This window comes from Colias eurytheme, chromosome 26 (genome assembly GCF_061535395.1).
Source record: "Colias eurytheme isolate Ceu_HAF_F1 chromosome 26, ilColEury1 Martin Lab GWU primary, whole genome shotgun sequence".
NCBI lineage: Eukaryota > Metazoa > Arthropoda > Insecta > Lepidoptera > Pieridae > Colias > Colias eurytheme.
Window position 1 is genome coordinate 7446745 of NC_143005.1, and position 19391 is coordinate 7466135.

At 32.5% G+C, this 19391-nt stretch overlaps 3 protein-coding genes across 5 annotated transcripts; all 3 read right to left on the reverse strand.

The window, feature by feature from the left end:
- Nucleotides 1-136: 136 nt before the first annotated feature.
- Nucleotides 137-3836, reverse strand: LOC149897274 (galactose mutarotase-like). Its single transcript, XM_090116731.1, has 6 exons — nt 3785-3836; nt 2630-2765; nt 2048-2263; nt 1390-1652; nt 889-1048; nt 137-526 (listed from the first exon to the last, which is right to left on the reverse strand). The coding sequence occupies exons 2-6, from the start codon at nt 2756-2758 to the stop codon at nt 212-214; spliced, it is 1083 nt and encodes a 360-aa protein (XP_089972857.1). The 5' UTR covers nt 2759-2765; nt 3785-3836; the 3' UTR covers nt 137-211.
- A 472-nt stretch (nt 3837-4308) lies between these two features.
- On the reverse strand, nt 4309-15209 carry LOC149897275 (galactose mutarotase-like). 3 transcript variants are annotated; one of them, XM_090116742.1, is made up of 6 exons: nt 15155-15209; nt 7138-7270; nt 6605-6820; nt 5389-5651; nt 4879-5038; nt 4309-4669 (listed from the first exon to the last, which is right to left on the reverse strand). In XM_090116742.1, the coding sequence occupies exons 2-6, from the start codon at nt 7264-7266 to the stop codon at nt 4379-4381; spliced, it is 1059 nt and encodes a 352-aa protein (XP_089972868.1). In that variant the 5' UTR covers nt 7267-7270; nt 15155-15209; the 3' UTR covers nt 4309-4378. The 3 variants fall into 3 exon arrangements, with proteins under 3 accessions (XP_089972868.1, XP_089972870.1, XP_089972869.1); XM_090116744.1 differs by lacking the exon at nt 15155-15209 and adding an exon at nt 14591-14614; XM_090116743.1 differs by lacking the exon at nt 15155-15209 and adding an exon at nt 7384-7485.
- A 780-nt stretch (nt 15210-15989) lies between these two features.
- Nucleotides 15990-18576, reverse strand: LOC149897276 (galactose mutarotase-like). Its single transcript, XM_090116846.1, has 6 exons — nt 18557-18576; nt 18099-18232; nt 17536-17751; nt 17007-17269; nt 16588-16747; nt 15990-16369 (listed from the first exon to the last, which is right to left on the reverse strand). Exons 2-6 carry the CDS (start codon nt 18225-18227, stop codon nt 16025-16027), a joined length of 1113 nt encoding a protein of 370 aa, XP_089972972.1. The 5' UTR covers nt 18228-18232; nt 18557-18576; the 3' UTR covers nt 15990-16024.
- Between the last annotated feature and the right edge of the window lie 815 nt (nt 18577-19391).

The following is a 19391-nucleotide window of genomic DNA, read 5'->3' on the forward strand; positions in this document are numbered from 1 at the left end:
CTCATTAAAAAATTTGTTCTTATTGTGATTACATTATTACTTAATTCAAACGATAGAACAATTTAATAAAATATACTATACATAAGTTTCAAAATTATTCATAAAATATAAAAAATATTAAACAAATAAATATACAGTTTATCAGTTACGGCTAAAAACCGCGCAGCCATTTTTCCATACAGTGGAAACAAAATGAACCTATCATTAAAAATCAAAGGCTGATAACACGTGGTCCATTGTTTCTTTCCACACCAAAAAGATACACAACTCTATGATCATACACATCTCCCGGCTTCAACACTCCATCAGGGAAATTATTATGATGTATGGCATCTGGATAATTTTGGGTTTCCAAACAAAAAGCCCCATGGCGTCTATACCCAACCCCATCTTTACCAATAAGGGCAGAATCTGATGGATCTGGGAGGGAGTTACCAGTGTATAGCTGGACTCCTGGCTGGTTGCTGTAGAGTTCTAGATATCTTCCTGTTTCTGGATGGTATACTCGGGAGACGAAGGTCAAATTCTGAAAGAGAAGAATTGCTGAAAGCTGGGAAATACTCGTTTGCTATTTCTTTGTATGAAGAAAAATAAGGTGACAGTATGTTATACTGGTAAACTTAATTTTCTTTCGGTGTTTGCCTAGTTTAAGTGGTCAGCAAATTCTTATTTGAAATGTGAACTTTTTGAAAGAAGTAAGTTCATATAATTTTTATCTCCTTAATTGCGTCCTGTATTTAAATTATGATAAGTTCAAAAGTCTACGTAAGGAAAAAAAATTATATTAAATTATTGACCCACAAATAATTGAAACGATATTTTTACATGCAGCTTTTATCTAGACATGCTATTTAACTCCATTTAAATCATTTTCATTAGCATACAAACCTTTCTACCAAACGTAGTAACACAGAAGTTATCATCAAACAAATCTTCTGCTTTGCTCATAGCGTCTCCAAGACGAATGGGAATACGTAAGTCAAACGGGGTCCCGCCCACTTTGGTAAACCGACCGGTGGGGATAGACTCTGAACTTGTTTCTGTTATCCTGCAATTTACGATTGACTTAATATTGAGTTTGCTATTTCAACATTTAATTATTTTATTGATATTTGTTATTTTATTCTACAGTTATTTATAATATGATATCTATTTAATATTTAAGTATTTGGTTTTGCTGCAAGGTGCGTAGAGTGCTAGGTTCGTCTATGTTTCGGCTTACTTATATTTCAGAAATTATAAGTTAAAAATTTGCTATACTTTTAAATTTATCAACACTTAAACTTAAATAAACATTTGTTGTTTTGGTTTGTTTTATGTTTATCAAGTGTTTAAACATTACCTACTAATAAATGAAATGTTCTTTGTATTTCTTCAGCAAATACTTACTTATCAGCATTAATACTGATGACATGATCAAATAAGCCGTCTGCACCAGCGTCATGGCCGGCCAGGTTGAAATACGAGTGATTGGTCAGATTCAACAAGGTCTTCTTATCTGTTATCGACTTAAAGGTAAGATGGAGAGCATCGTCATCTGTCACCTCATAGATAACGTTGGTTATAAGGTTCCCAGGGTAGCCTTCTTCACCGTCCTTGGATAAATAACTGAATGTTACTTTTGTACCATCAACTGATGAGGTCCAGTTTACCTGAAATTATGAATTTTTTAGCATTAAAGTATTAAAGGTACTCCTACTTCTACGAAACGTTTGGTCAAGACAATAGATGAATAATTGACTAACGGTAACATTTCATTCATTGCATTTGTTTATTATAATATCGTTACTTCAACACTAAAGTTTTTCCGTTGTGTCATACCTACGAACTCACGCTCCCCGAGCTTCATTCGATAACATTCACATAATCTATACTTGTTATAATATACATTGTTTGAACGCGCTAATCTCAGGAACTACTGGTCCGATTTCGGTGAAATTCTTTCGGTGTTAGATAGCCCATTTATCGAGGAAGGCTAAGACCAACAAGAGCGGAGCAATGCGAGTGAAACCGCGGAGCACAGCTAGTTTTCAATAAGAAGCATTACCTTGTCAAATCCGACGATTCCGCCATGCAAGTGATCATTACCAATATTCTTAGCCACTATATACGTCTTGCCATCTATTTGGAACTCAGCACCTCCTATCCTGTTGGCACATCGACCAACTGTCGCACCCAAGTAGGGGCTATTTCTGGTCACATAGCCATCTAGATTGTCGAAACCTAGGACCACGTCTCTGCTGATACCATCTTTGTCGGGTACCTGGAAGTTATTATACAAATATCCAATATTTAGGATAACGAGTTCAAGAAATATTAAAATACTTTTCTTGGAGTTAAACATAGATTCATCTGTACTTGCTTAATTTTCTGCAAATTGTAAACAAGTGCAAAACCTAAGAAGGTACTTCATTACTTCAATGTCATTCATTTTTACTCTCTTATCAATGAGTGTTTATTCATCACGTACCTTTTGCCGCATCTAGCTAAATCATAAGTTATTTTAATTTATTTCATTTGTGTCGCCTTTCTTTCAATTATTATCATTATTTTAATTTATGGCATCATCAGAAATCCGAGTATTTCAGAGTCGTGAATTTTCCAGCTGCTTCCAAATATATTAACTTACCCGAATAGATTGTATGATAGCTCCATAAGAAATCACAGACACAGAAAAGCCTCTGTCCGTCCGCCAAGTAAACTTCTTCACTATTTCATTTTTAAATGTACCGAAGTCTTCTTGATTTAGATACACCATTTTCTAGCTGAAATTCCAGGGTAAGTATTTCACGTGTTAACAAGCAACTAATTAGAAACCTAATAATGTTATGTTTGGTGGCAATTTAACAACTTTAATGAGGTTACTGTATCAAAAATATGAAGTAAATAGCGCGTGTGAATTTTTGACCACAATATTGATATACCTACCATGAATATACTACCTAACCAGAGAATAGATATATGCTATATGCATATTATTTTTGTTGTGGTTTGTCTATCGATATCAAGAATGAAGATACCTATTATATTATGCAATGTTAAATATCTTCCCGCATTTCCATTGAGTTCATAGCGCATCTATCTCGATATCCAAATTTATCAAATTTGGTTTAACAGTTTTGGCGAGACGAGAATAATATTCTTTTCATAACACTAGCCGAATACTAATACAATCCACTTCAACGAATTAACTTCATTTTAAGCAACTAATAACTTCTTATTTATATTATCGGTACCTACTTGAAATATGGAGTAATACCTACCTACTGATTATAAGATATTAGATAATGCAAAAATATTTATAAATACATACATAGTTACTTTAACTAAACTTAAAACCAAGATGTAGGTATTTTTTTTAAATATTGGTATATAGGTACTATATACGTATTTCTAAAGCTTTTTTTTGTTTTGTTCGTGTATGTTCTGGTTTTTGGACATAAGACTACTTTTAGCAAAGCGATTAGTCCTACCCAAATTACATAAAGTCCATGTTATTAGGTATTTATTTGGTATTATTAAGATATTTGAATGAACAATGTAACTCGTTAATTTAACAACTTAGTAATCGCACTTTATTACTTATATCACAAAATGCAAACCTAACTCAATTTAAAAATATTGCCCACTATAAAATGTCATTGATTATAAACGCCGGTATCATTTAACTCCGAATATACAAAATTATAACGCCTTACAATTTAAGCCTATCACGATTCTAAAAACCTCAAATTACTGCTCCATTTTTTCGTTTATTTACAAGGTGAATATTCTACACACTTACCTAAATATAAAACCTACACCTACACTTGATATTTGTCAACTGATACGAAAAACTAAAAAGGATGTGTTGTTTTAAACAATTGACAATATGAACTGAAGTTAGCTGCACTCTCCTATCTACGCGGCGTGTTCAATTGTTCAGTGTTCATTCTATCGCGATGATTCATCACTTTCTTACATTACAATGTGTTACAATTTAGTTATTTATATAGAACTATTATTTACAAAGAGTACAATGGCATGAAGAATTGTAATATTTATAAGTCTTAGTTAAGTTAGCTGGCTAATATTGTTCACTTATGTAGTTTAAATTTATCAGTTATAGTTAGGCAGGCAAACTGGTTTTACCAACTGGTAAACTAACATTAATTATTATTATGATTTGTGAAATTAACATTTTACTCACACATCTAAACAAATTTGAAGCGACTGCTCTATAATTTTAAATTTGTAAGCTAAAGCCACCAAAGTAAAAAAGAAAAAAACATTGAATTAAGACGGTAAAAAAAAATAATAATTGCTTTCTTAAATAATTTTATTAACCAAACACATAGCAGTACAAACAGATATTCATCCAGGTCACATAAGTTAAATATTATTCCCTCATACCACCAAAATTGTACATCACTCTATGATCATAAACATCCCCTGGCTTCAACACCACAGACGGGAAGTGGGGGTGATTAATAGCATCAGGGTATATTTGGGTCTCGAGACAAAAAGCTGCGTTTCGTCGGTACTCCACCCCTTGCTTGCCGATGATGGCCTGGTCTCCAGGAGCTGGTAAGAAGTAGCCAGTGTAGACCTGTACACCGGGCTGGTTGCTATATACTTCCAGGGTTCTGCCTGATGCTGGGTGCTCTACTTTTGCTACGAAGTTGAGGCCCTGGAATAGGAATAAGTAAGATTTATTGTCGGTCGTGCTACAAAAAGGTAGTCGAAAAAGCTTTTCAACATTTTTCGACTATAATACATAGTTCTTAGAGCTTCAGAACATATTTTACGAATTCATAAACTGGGAGTTTATGAATTCATAAAATATTAGGGATTGTTATTTTAATTATGAAGTAAGTATAATAAATAAATACATATTACCTCCATGCCACTATCAGATACACAGAAATTGTGATCAAATAGTTTCTCATGTTTGCTGATAATATCTCCAAGTCGGACTGGAACACGTAAGTCAAATGGAGTGCCTCCAACTTTAAGCAGACGCCCGGTTGGTATGTTTGCTGCGTTGCTCTCTGTTATCCTAGGAAAATGCAATAAATAAAAATTACATTTAATAGAAGTGATTTGTTTCATAAGAAGTTAGTATAACGCAAATTATGCACATTATTGTAAAAAGTTGTATACCTACTTAATCATTAAATCATCCTAAACCTAGTTCGTCAAATTATAGTTTTAAAACATTTACAATGAGCTTTAAATTGTGCCAAAATCCTAAAACATCTATGAAATAATCTAGAAACACGTCTACCGGAGTTAATAGACAGTTCTACAGAGCGAGCAGCCTTGCGAAGCAATTGTTACGCGAAGCAGCTCTATAATCAAAGAGGTTGATACACGCATTATTAAAAAATATAGTTGAAAAAAACTTACTTATCAGCGTTAACAGTAATCACGTGGTCAAACAACCCTTGCGAGCCGGATTCATGACCAGCCAAGTTAAAGTAAGAATGGTTCGTCATGTTCACAATCGTTTTCTTGTCTGTAGTAGCCTTGAAGTCGATGTATAAGCAGTCATCATCTTTCACTTCGTATGTGACATTGACTAGCAATTCACCAGGATATCCCTCCTCGCCATCTTTTGATAAGTAGCTGAAGACAACCTTGGTGCCGTCTACGACAGATTGCCAGTTCACCTGTAAAAAAATGTACCTACAAAAACGATGTAAAAATATTTGTGCTATTTTAAGAATTAAACAGCGAACTCATAATGAAATGGATTTTAATTATTTTAAGTAATTAGGTTCTATACTAATAGTCCGGGATACATCGCCCATTTTTGCAAGTGATTACTATCAAGCTAATTTTTCGTGAGTAGCTTTATTTTGATGAGATGCCCAATAATTTCATGTACGAAACTCTCGATTGTGGTAGCTTACAGGGGTAACAAGGATATAAATTTTTGATTTGACGGTTCTCAAATATTTATTACGCAATTTGTAGGACAATATGTCTGTTGAATTATATAAGTATTAAATAAGTGAAAATAAAAAAAACAGCTTGTTAGTAATCATTTATGATGACTTCGTTATCGATACACATTGGAAAGGGGGACTCTTTGATTAAACCATAGATTTTGTAGGACAAATATTTTTTCGAATAATTTAGATAATTATCTTGAGATTGAACAAAAAAAAACATTCAGTTAGTAATTAATATTTGAGAACCATCAAATGAAAATATTTTATCCTTGTTTCCTCTGGTAGCTACCACAATCGAGAGTTTCATACATGAAATTATTGGGCATCTCATCAAAATAAAGCTACTCACGAAAAATTAGCTTGATAGTAATCACTTGCAAAAATGGGCGATGTATCCCGGACTATAATTTATATAAATTACTTAAGTTTTACAAGGTAGACTTTTTACAACGTAAATTAGGTACTATGTAGGTAAGTTGTACCTACATGTTAATTATTGTTCCCTAGTAAATATTATTCATGTACCAAACAACAGCTTCAAATTAGTATTATAAATTCAGAACTACACTCTCTTCCTAAATGAAAAAAAAAAACGATTTTTCCTATGTACTTCCAGTCTTTTCATTTCTTAAAAAAATAATAATAATCAAACATCTATGCTATCTAACCTTATTGAATCCAATAATCCCTCCATGCAAGTGATTGTCTCCATTATTCTTGGCCAGTTGATAAGTAACTCCATCCAACTGGAAGGTTCCACCACGGATTCTATTAGCGCACCTCCCGATGGTGGAGCCGAAGAACCGAGCGTTCTTGGTCACGTAGTCTTCGAATGTATCAAATCCTAGGACTACGTCTTTTATTTCACCGTTTTGGTCTGGGACCTGTAAAATTGTTAAATTAGGTGATATTGAAAAACTAAGATACCTACCTAATACAAATTTGGTAACTCAGGTACCTATGTATAAGTACAAATGTACTGGATTCAATTCTCGGAGGGGACTGATGAAAAAATGTGTTGGTCGATCAACACAAAGAAGGCTGTGAACCTATTTGTCCTTAAAGAAACACGATCAATGAATCAAATGTATTTTGCTGCTACCTCATACACCACAAGGATACATGGCTTAACTTATACTTCTTTAATTCCTTAAATAACTATACATCATCAATGAAATAATCAAATTCTTGAAAAAATTACCTTAATAGATTGTACAATAGCTCCATAAGATATGACAGACACGGAAAATCCACTGCTGGTTTGCCAAGTAAACTTCTTCACGGGATCCTCATTGAAACTTCCGAAGTGTTGTTCAGTTAAGTACACCATGTTTCTGAAAATATTCCAGAAGTACAGATTAAACTAGGAAATATACAAAAACAAAACAAAAGGCACGATGAAAGTTCTGAAGTTCGCAAATATGTAGTAGGTAACTACTATACGCACAAATATACAAATTTTTCAATAGAAAAACCATTGAAATTAAATATGCTATTGCTATCGACTGTCGTTTTTTCTAACAATAAAATATAAGCCTTGTGTTGAAGTAGGTAAGGGAATTAAGTAGGTATATATAGTTACCTACACCGGAAGGAAGTTAGCGCGGAAAGTTTATTTTTTTTAATTATTAATATCTCAAAAAATTGCTCCTTAAATGCTCCATCAGAATCTGTAATTGCTCCACTTCTATAATTATTAGTTTATTTATAATTAATTTTTAAAAAAATCCAAATACTGAAAAATTGATTTCCCTATAGAATGAAAAATATTCACTTTTCATAAAAAATTTTTTTGCAAAAAAATTGCTCTCGATTTGCTATATCAATTACAAAAAAAAATTATTTAATTTTGATAATTTTTACAATAGTTGACTGAAAAACTATGTTTACATAGTAAACTACTGCGCTGTGACGTCATCAATTATTGCTGTTGCGAGTCGACGCATAAGGGCCATATTTACATGTATCAGCACTGCAGCGATATCTGTAGACCTTAATGTTTATGTTTTCTTATTTATATTATTTACTAGATTTCTGCCCGCCGCTTCGCCCGCGTTTTCAAAGGAAAACCCGCATAGTTCCCGCAAACGATAGCAACTTGACACCGAAAGATGAAACAAGCGACTGAAACACAAATTAATTAAAATTACTTGAAGTTTTAATAATACGAATAAACGTAATATGCGAGTTTAGGGATGGGTAGGGAAATGTTTATAAACATACCTATGATAAGAATGATTTTAAATACATAATAATATCTGTTTCTTTCAACTTTTGCTAGATGAAACTCAATAATTAATTTATGTAATAAGTAAAATTTTTATGTAAAACCTATTGTCAAAAATAATTCTTTATATAATTATAAAGAATTATTAATTATATTTCATCGCTTCATTCTTCAGATATTATTTACTATGTAGTTCCCTTTTTCAATGCTAGCAACCACGCACGCCTTTAGATTTTTTTTTTTTTTTTTTTTTATATTGAGGGTATTACGACCTGACAAGTATTTGCTCGCTTTGAACGATATTCATTCCTTTTTCGTGCGCCGCAACATACGGACGTCTCAAATAAGTGCAAGTTTCGTCATGTTGAAGAGAAATTCGAAGGAGAAAATTGATTATAGTATGAAGATTAGGAAGTTAAAGAAACATAAAACCTATAAAAACCTATAATATCATCTTCGGAATCCGAAGACGACACAAGTAAGTACTTACTTTGGAGTTTTAAAGTGTCTTTATTTCGATCTGTAATACGACGAATGAAAGTTTCTTATAACTTACGAAATTGAAGCGTTGAAAAATATTCAAATATTTTTCGTTTATACCGGGAGGTTGTCCGAGATGGCATCACAAAGGCAATTTAATAGCTCATGATTTCTAGAAGTGAAATAATATGTATTTACATATTACTTTATGCCGGGAGGATGTCCGCGATGGCATCACAAAGGTTATGTAATTTTTTAATTTAGAGTACATACTTAAGTATTATTAATGTATTGAAATACATATTTATACCGGGAGGATGTTCGAGATAGCATCACAAAGGTAATTTAATAGTTCATGACTTCTAGAAGTGAAATAATATTTACATATTATTCAATTTATGCCGGGAGGATGTCCGCGATGGCATCACAAAGGTTATGTAATTTTTTACTTTAGAGTACATACTTAAGTATTATTAATGTATTGAAATACATATTTATACCGGGAGGATGTTCGAGATAGCATCACAAAGGTAATTTAATAGTTCATGACTTCTAGAAGTGAAATAATATTTACATATTATTCAATTTATGCCGGAGGATGTCCGCGATGGCATCACAAAGGTTATGTAATTTTTTACTTTCGAGTACATACTTAAATATCATTAATGTATTTATATACATATTTATACCGGGAGGATGTTCGAGATAGCATCACGAAGGTTAAAATCGAAAATTTTTAATAGAATAAAAAATAAAAATAAAAGCCGGGAGGATATCCGCGATGATATCACAATGGTATTTTTATTGGAAAATTATAAATCTTTATTGGTACATATATAATTAGTAATTACTTGTTTAATAATTACCAGCTTACCAGGAGGCTATTCGAGATAATAGCACGATGGTTTGTTAGTTGAATATCAACTTATGTTAAAAAATAAAATAACCCTAAATCATAATTTTATAAGTACCCTCGATAACAAAATTTTTTGTTACCGGATCCAGATATCCTAGAAACGGTCCACCGACAAATTCTTTGCCGGGAATTATGTACATTACGACGGATTCAGCTGCGCTTCAAGCAAATGAACCAGTAACGGTTGATACCACGGCCCCTCAATCGGAGCCTGTCGACTTAGAACCTGATATCTTAGCAGCATTGGGCGAGGCTAATGATGTGATTCCATAATATGGTGAAAAAATTCACGAAAGTCTCGCCAAAATATGGTTGCCGATCCTTAAGAAGGTTTTCTAAAAACTTATTAGATTCCCGAAAATTGCGTATTACTCCAGGCTCCTACGTAAATTTCGGAGATTCAGGCTGCTACCCCTGAATCCGGTAAATTCTGGGATAAGAAAATGGTTAATTTGCATTGGCAATAATTGGGGGCCGTTATAACAGGCGTTAATAATAATCCCCTATTTACGTAGTAAGAACAAGTTCTTAGTTCGTAGTAAGAAATATAAGATGGAGGCCAATAAGTTTATAAGTGTATATGTCGCATATTCTCGGACCTCCATCATCGACAAACGGAATCAAGAAAAAAGTTTATTAGGCCTTGTTTAGACAAAACTTTTTTGCAAGTTGTCGATCATTCTGAAAGGGATAATACATTGTTTGGAGACAATGTATCGGATAAAATAAAAGCTTCGAAGGTTATTACACCAAAACCTTATAGTTCACATGCTCATACAGCACACACATCTCGCAATAGTTTCCAGGGAAACTGGCAGACACCTTCTCGCTTTCAGTCAAACAGGGGGGGGCGAGGAGGTTACAAGAGGGACATACAAAGACCAATCCCCTCTTCGTAGCCAAAGATGACCAGCTCGAGCTAAGATTGTGCACCAAAATAACAATAAAGATTTAGTTACGTTATTTTACGATTGTTGGCGTAAAATTACTAATAATACAACCGTTCTTAAATGGGTTAAAGACGGTGTGGATTTACCATTTTTTAATGAAGTTTTTCAAAATTCAATGCGTACTTAATTTTGGTCGGGGCAATATAAAGCTGACATGCCTGTGGCAATAAATAACCTTATAGACTTGGGAGATATTCATGTTTGTAACCCAGTAAAGGGCAAATACATCCCAAATATATTTTTAGCACATAAATCAAACGGCGGTAAAAAATTCATACTTAATCTTAATAAATTTATATTAAAAATGTCACTTTAAAAATCGAAGATCATAGGACGGCGTCGAAACTTATTCCCGAAAATGTTTCATGGGCTACAATAGACCTTAAAGAAGCTTACCTTTTAATGCCAATTGAGCCGGTATTTCACAAATTTTTCATAAATAACAAAGGTAATAGCATAACTTAAAGAGTTTAAAGCTATGCCCTATGGTCTTTCTATTGCGCTAAGAGTGTTTACTAGGTATATTAATGAAGGAAGTTATAGCATTCATAAGCCGAGGTTCTAAGTCTGTCATTTACCTCGACGATATTTTAGGTACAGGTAAAAATTATACTGAATGCCTAAATAATTTAAAAGAGACAATAAAACTATTATCTTGTCTAGGCTTGGTAATCACTATTGAAAAAACTTCATTGGTTCCAACTTCCAAGTCAAAAATGTAAATTCCTTGGGGTTATATATGATTCATGTAACCTAACTTTCTTTGCCTGATGATAAACGTAATAACATTGCACATATTTTAATTAATAAATTTTCAAAATTACCTATTTGCACAATCCGAGAATTCGTGTCGTTAGTGTCTTTATTTTTAAATCAACATAACAATTAAATTGGTGGTCACAACATAATATATAAAACAAATTTTATGAAATCTCCAAAATTTACATTAGGTATTTTTTCAAATGTCTCAAGGACAGGTTGGGGTCTTTTTGCAATAGGTAATAAACGAGTGCATGGTTCATGGAAAGAATGTGAAAAATCAAAAAATCTATCTCATAAATTATTTAGAGCTGCATTTTTAAATTTATAAACATTCGCAAACACCTATTCTAATTGTGCAATATTATTACGAATTGATAACAAAACTGCAGTTAGTAACATAAATAAAACGGGTGGCATACAATTTCTCCACCTTAACAAACTAACAAAGTAACTGTGGCAATGATGCGAGCATCGAAACATATGGTGGTTCGCGTCTTATAGGTATTAATAGTAAAAATAACGTCGACACTGACACAGCCAAGAAGAATAAATCCGGATATCGAATGGAGTTTATGCAATGAATCATATCAAAAAATTTGGAAGAGCATTAGGTACAATACTAAATGCAGAAAGTAAGTGTCGTGGCATCTCGACCCTGATGCGTCATGTGTCGACGCATTCACCATAAATTAGAATAATATAAATTTTTACGCATTTCCCCATTTACTTTTATTTTGAGATGTTTACAAAAAATAGTTGAATCGATATCGAAGTCGATACGAAGCGTGTGGGATACAAGTTTCTCCGTGGTGGCCTTCGCAGCCATGGTTCCCTCTCGTCAGAGAGCTAATATCATCAAAAATTATATATTTGAAAACAGATAGGTACGAATCTAACGCATTCTCATCCCAGTCCAGCGCCCACTGCACTCACATCTAACGCTGGCTGCAGCGAGGCTCTCCGTGAAGCCTTCCTACGGAGATACATCCCATGGGAAGCTATCTAACTAATGTTGGCATCGCTTTCGAGTAACACTAAGAAGCAATATTATAACGTAACATATCAATTATGGTGGCAGTTTTGTCTAAATTGGAATATTTCCAATTTTGAGAGTACAGTAGCGGCTGTCATATCATTTATAACAGAAGAGTATAACAAAGGGGTTTCGTATGGTACTTTAAACTCACACGTCTGCCTATCTTTAATATTAGGAAATAATATCGGGTCAGATGAATGCCTAAATACAATTATTCTTGGGACCCACAATTAGTTTTGAACCATATCTTAAGCTGGTTTCCTAATAGAAACGTAAAATTGGAACAATTGAATAAAAAATTAGTAATTTTATTAGCGCTGTGTACAGCACAGCGAGTGCAGACGTTATCTCTTATAAATATTAATAATATTTATTTCTCAGGCATCACTGCCTGCTAAATTTTTCATTACAGACCTCGTAAAAACTTCAGCTCCAGGTAGAGATCAACCTTTTCTTAAACTTCCATATTTCAAACAAAATATAAGTATTTGCCCCGCTACTGCACTGTCTGATTATATCTATGTCACAAAACATTTTAGGAAGGATGAGGAAAATAGATTATTACTTACTTTTACAAAACCGAATAAACCTGCCACAACTCCAACAATAAGTTGTTGGATCAAAAATGTGTTATCGAAAAGTAGTGTCAACATTTCAATATTTAATTCACATAGCACAAGACACGCTTCAACTTCTGCTGCCTCTGCTAGACAGTGGTGTATAATATACGTAAAACTGCTGGTTGGACAAAACATTCCAAAACCTTTGCATAAACTTAATGTATTTAATGAGAACGAATTTGCATAATCGATTTTGCAGAAATAGTATTTAATTATATTTTCGTTAATTTATAATACAAAATTAATAATATTGATGTTTACGTTTTATTCTAAACTTGCACCCAAAATGGTTCTTACAAAACTTTTATCTCTTAACATCTACATAGTAAATAATATCTGAAGAATGAAGCGATGAAATATAATATATGATCAAACGAACTTCAGAGTGAAGTTCGATCATTATTATATGAATCGCTTCATTCGAAGATATTAACACCCACCACACCCTAACCCAAAGTTTTGTAAGATTAGACTCTAAAAATAATGAATATCGTTCAAAGCGAGCAAATACTTGTCAGGTCGTAATACCCTCAATATAAAAAAAAAAAAAAAAAAAAATCTAAAGGCGTGCGTGGTTGCTAGCATTGAAAAAGGGAACTACATAGTAAATAATATCTTCGAATGAAGCGATTCATATAATAATGATCGAACTTCACTCTGAAGTTCGTTTGATCATATATTATACTCTAGTGAAAAATTTTCAGGGGATTATATAAAAGTAGGGCTCAATTTTTTTCGCGAACCCTACTTCTAAATAATTACCACTCTTCAATAATTTAAAACTCCTTGACTGAATCCCTTCACACCCTGAAATAAAAAGTGCATATTAATTTTTCTTATAGTAAACAGAAATTCAAATTCAATTATTAATACCAATTCAATACTTTGATGATGATTGACAGTAGAAATATTTATTAATTGTTCATTATTATTGAATAAAATAGTACTTACACTTGTTATTCAATTGTTGACTCAATCACTATCCATACTAATATTATAAATGCGAAAGTAACTCTGTCTGTCTGTCTGTTACTCAATCACGCCTAAACTACTGAAGCAATTTTCATGAAATTTGGTATGGAGATATTTTGATACCCGAGAAAGGACATAGGCTATCTCGAGAAAATGACGCAATCCCGGAAATCCCACGGGAACGGGAACTATGAGGGCTTTTCTTTGACTGCGCGGGCGAAGCCGCGTGCGGAAATCTAGTAAATAATATAAATAAGAAAACATAAACATTAAGGTCTTAATAGATATCGCTGCAGTGCTGATACGTGTAAATACCTATGACCCTTGTGCGTCGCAACGACAATAATTGATGGCGTCACAGCGCAGTAGTTTACTATGCAAACATAGTTTTTCAGTTAATTATTGTAAAAATTATCAAAATTAAATATTTTTTTTTTTGTAATTGATAGAGCAAATCGGGAGCAATTTTTTTGCAAAAAAAAATTCTATGAAAAGTGAATATTTTTCATTCTATAGGGAAATCAAGTTTTCAGTATTTGGATTTTTTTTTTAATTTATTATAAATAAACTAATAATTATAGAAGTGGAGCAATTACAGATTCTGATGGAGCATTTAAGGAGCAATTTTTTGAGATATTAATAATTAAAAAAAATAAACTTTCCGCGCTAACTTCCTTCCGGTGTTACCTACTCATTTCAAAATGCTTAAATTATATAGAAAACGAGACTATCATATTAATTCTTATGGTCAAACTGATGATAATGGTGACCTTAAGAAATAAAGGAATAATTACATGGTTCACATTTCATTGTTACATCCTTGTAACATCATACAAAAGATATTGTTGTCAAGCCAATAAATAAGTTTAAGAAATTGACAAATTAATAATGTCGATCGTTTCTCTTTCATTGTTTCAGTAGCATAATAGTTTTACGTCTTCACAATGTAAAATTACATGTTTACAAGTAGGTACTATCTTAACTTACTCTACCTTAGTTTCTACATATCGGTAATTTCAACTATGAATAATACTTTCTTAGAAGACAGGTTGGTATTTTAATTTTAGCGAAGGATTCATGAACCTATTTCTACATTTTTTATTTTCTGATAAAGTGGAGCTGTGGACGACGTAGATTTGAATTCCGTCTCACAATTATTTGTTCACTTTGTCAGTTAACTACTTATTGAAGAAAAACTAATTTATCACATAAAGCCGAATCTAAAATAAAATAAAATTATCAAATATCTACTTACATAAAAAGCGGCCGGTATACGATAAAGCCATGTGTTAACTAATCGTTTATCATTGTTTTGTTTGTATCCATTATCATTATGTAATAAAATTATAAACATCTTATATTCCTCAATATAATGACTATTAAATAGCACGTACGCCATTTTTTCGTTTGAGCAGATTCAAAAATATGATAGTTGCAAGCAATTGATTCATAGATGTGTTGAATTAATAAAGTGGTTAAGTTAAATAAATTCAAGTTTAGGTGGTCCTACACATCTATTTTATAAAATGGCAAGATTGTTCGTTTGGTAATCTATGCTGAAGAGTTTGTTTGTTTGAACGCGCTAATATCGGGAACTAATGTTCCGATTTGAATCACACTAAGACCGACAGGAGCGGAGCTACGCGGGTGAACCGCGGAGCGCAGCTAGTATTCAATAAAAATGGCCTATTCCCTACAGGCTACTGCAATCATATCAAACATAATAATAATATGTAAGGGTCAGAGACTCTACATAACAGATTTTTTTACTATTTCTTGGTAGAAATAATGGGACTGAATAGCTTAATACATTGTTTCTTTTCAGCATGCTTATTTTATAGAAGCTACTGTATGGATTTGAAATATTTAAGCATTTAGACGGGGTCTGTCGCCTATTTGAAATCATGCCATGACCAATGATCTTAAGATCTAGACATAAGGCAAGATCTAAAAATATAATAGTACACACAGAAACTTTTCTGTTTTCCTTGGCAATATGTTTTGCAGTAGAGCGTAGAATCTTGCTGGTTTTATATATTATTCTGCTTATTACGCCTGAGTTTTTTCAATCGAAAATAAATAAAATACAATCATATAAGAAATATATTTATTACCATATTCACAATCAACCCATAACCTTCACACCATTACCATGACCATTACCATTACCGTTTCCATTCCCATTCCTAACCACTCCAAATTTGTACTCCGTTTTATGCGTATATACTTCCCCTGGCTTCAGAACTATTGAAGGGAAGTTTGGATGATGTATAGCATCGATATATTTCTGGGTTTCGAGGCACAGGCCGCTGTGACGACGGTAACCGACACCCTCTTTACCAGGAATGGATGGAAGGTCATCAGAAGGCATGAAGTTGCCCGTGTAGAAATTGATGCCAGGCTGGTCACTGTACACCTCCATGAAGCGGCCTGATGATGGGTGCACCACGCGGGATACGAAGTTCATACCCTATCATCAAATTGAACAAAAGACAGTTATTTAATTAATGACTAAAAAATCTACTGCAAAAAAAAAACTGTATATGGCATAACGGCTTAAGTAAGTCTGCCTCCTTTAATTTTGAAAAGAATGACCATTATTTTTACACATTTAGGTACTCCACCTTAAATAAAGCTCTGATGAAAATAAATCATAATTCAGTTAAACAAACTAAACGAACGCCTTACCTTATTGCCATTTGTTGCAACACAGAAATTATGATGGAATAATAATTTCGAGAACTCTATAAAGTCGCCCAAACGCTTTGGCGTATACAGATCCAATGGTGTTCCTGCTATTTTGATTAGTTTGCCTGTAGGAATCCAATCCGATCTGGCTTCTAACATTCTGTAAAAGATAAAGGTGCAGTTAGCATTGTGGGCTGTTATTATTGCAGGTAAATCATCATATTATTTTGATTGTAATGTGCGAAATACGAAATGCTGATGATTTATTTGCTTTTAGAGAAAATGCACTTCTCCGATCGTTAACTAATACAACATAAAAATTAAAAAGTAATTAACACATTGACCACTTTGAGGATCGGGATCTCACTTTTAGTTAAATTAATATATCTTAGTCTAAGAATATGACTTGTAGTACATACTTATCAGCATTAATATTAATGACATGGTTGTACAATTCCTCTGCACCAGTCTCATGACCAGCCAGATTAAAGTAAGAATGGTTAGTTAAATTCACAATGGTCTTCTTATCGGTAACTCCTTTATATTCTATGGACCACGTATCATCATCTTTAACTTCGTAGATAATGTTGATGAGAATATTTCCTGGATAACCTTCTTCACCATCTTTTGATACTCTGCTGAAAATTACTTTGGTACCATCCACTGTGGCATTCCAGTTTACCTGCAAACATGTTTATTGTTTATGTTTGTTAATATTAAGAAATACTTTTTTATTTGCTATGTATTTAGTTAATTAGTACATTATTATCAAGATTAAAACAAAGCCAATTCTATCGATTATAAAGGTTTATATTACTATTATTTTATAATTCAGTTCTTTAATCTTTATATAACAGTAATTAACTAAAAATGTAAATATGGACTGAATTGAAATCTTGAACGTATTATTTTTATAGATAACATAAAGCAAAGGACCAACAATAGAACCTTGTCGAACCCAAAATGGCCGCCATGTAAATGATGTGGACTGCGATTTTTGCTCAGGTTATATTGAACTCCATCTAGTTGGAATGATCCCTCAGCAATCCTGTTGGCCACTCTGCCAACCACACAGCCGTAGTTCTCTGTGTTACGATCTATGTAACTTTGGAGATCATCAAAACCAAGAACCACGTCACTTAAGTTCCCATCTTTGTCTGGTGCCTGTGAAATTAAATGATTTGACATAAATACTTTAAGTTTCTAAAGAATCATCTTCAGAAACATTGTTTCTGAAGATGATTCTTTAGAAACAACAAACTACAATTTTTAACATTCATTTTACAGCGAAATGTTGATTTAATTTTTTTTTGTATTAAATTAAAAGATAGAATTAAATTTGCGTTATAAAATTATAACGTTAGATTTTAATCTTAACTTCGCTTTTAAATAGGAAGCTTCCAAAGGTAAAGCTTAGATATAAGATTGCAATTCAAATATTCGACACTTTCCCTTTCCACATCTGCTCGGTTATAAGCAAGACTTTGTAAATGCATAAAATAAATAATTACGTGTATATTTTGTACTATAGCGCCAAAAGAGAGAGCTGTGAGTGAAAATCCACTTTCGGTCCTCCACGTGAATTTTTTCACTGTTTCCCCATTCCACGTACCGAATTCTTGTTCTGTTAGGTACACCATTATTGCTGAAAAATCATTTTGTTGGCTTTAGAAGCTATTTTTTCACCTCAATACATGAATTTTTTTTAATAAAAAAAATTCTAATCTTCGAAATATTATTAGCATTTATGGTACCTACCTACCAAATATATTTCACAAAGTTACAGAGTTGGAAATAGTATATTTATATAAGTTTCAATTCCTTACCCAAATTTTACCAGCTTGCAAAAAGAAGACAGGTATTGCAAAAAAATTGAAATTCACGATTTTTTTGGAATTATAATAATTTATCTGTGTAATCCTTAAAAAGTCTATAAAAAATATTTATGCAAAATTTATTGATTACTTACAACACGACCTATCAGCAGCTTCTTGTCGAATCACTATGGGTCATGGGAGATATCAGGCAGATGTCATTAAATATATCTTGATATTATGTAAACACTTTTGTATAATTTATTTATCGTATTCGGTCATTTCCATAAAATATTACTGATTTTTTGTACGCATCTTGAGTTAAAAAAATAAAAGCCCATTGTATTCAATTTTTTTCAAACCATTTGCCTAGATATATTAGAGATTTTGGTATATTATATATTTTGATATAGGTATAAAGTAGGTACCTTACACTCATTTTTTTTAATATTAAAGATAACAGCAATAATTTTTAAAATCGTAGATAAACGCAACCCTATAGCTTTTCATAAAATCATTAGGTAGGTATATCAACAGTAAACAGATAATACTTAAAAACAGGAAATAAGACAACATTAAAGATTTTAAATTACTCAGCAATGATTTCCATGAAGCAACGCTTATTTTCAATCTTGCTTTTAATTTACAAGCATTATTCGCTACATTATTCCCTAGTGCTTTACGTCGAAAGTCCGCCCTTCCGATTAATCGTAAAGATATCAAAAACACTATTAACCTAAACAACAAATTAGCTATAAATTTTTTGTATCTTGTTGTTATAATTTTAAAATGACCTACCAATTATCACAGCCTTGACATTGGACATATGTTATCAAATGTTAAATTGACCACATAATGTAATTATTATCTATCAATGTGGTCCAATAAATTTTTGGGAACATGAGATATGGGTTTTTATAACTAATAAAATTCATAATATTATAACTGATGTAATACTAGCTTTCTGTCCGTGACTTTGCTGGCGCTTTG

Excerpts from the sequence above, each read along its gene's own strand:
- LOC149897274 (XM_090116731.1), bottom strand. The coding sequence starts at position 2,758 with ATGGTGTATCTAAATCAAGAAGACTTCGGTACATTTAAAAATGAAATA. Across the intron at positions 2,264-2,629 it reads CTATCATACAATCTATTCGG|GTACCCGACAAAGATGGTAT; the intron begins GTAAGTTAATAT and ends AATAACTTCCAG. Across the intron at positions 1,653-2,047 it reads GAATCGTCGGATTTGACAAG|GTAAACTGGACCTCATCAGT; the intron begins GTAATGCTTCTT and ends TCATAATTTCAG.
- LOC149897275 (XM_090116742.1), bottom strand. The coding sequence starts at position 7,266 with ATGGTGTACTTAACTGAACAACACTTCGGAAGTTTCAATGAGGATCCC. Across the intron at positions 5,039-5,388 it reads ATTACTGTTAACGCTGATAA|GATAACAGAGAGCAACGCAG; the intron begins GTAAGTTTTTTT and ends GCATTTTCCTAG. Across the intron at positions 4,670-4,878 it reads TATCTGATAGTGGCATGGAG|GGCCTCAACTTCGTAGCAAA; the intron begins GTAATATGTATT and ends TTCCTATTCCAG.
- LOC149897276 (XM_090116846.1), bottom strand. The coding sequence starts at position 18,227 with ATGGTGTACCTAACAGAACAAGAATTCGGTACGTGGAATGGGGAAACA. Across the intron at positions 17,270-17,535 it reads GCCATTTTGGGTTCGACAAG|GTAAACTGGAATGCCACAGT; the intron begins GTTCTATTGTTG and ends ACATGTTTGCAG. Across the intron at positions 16,370-16,587 it reads TTGCAACAAATGGCAATAAG|GGTATGAACTTCGTATCCCG; the intron begins GTAAGGCGTTCG and ends ATTTGATGATAG.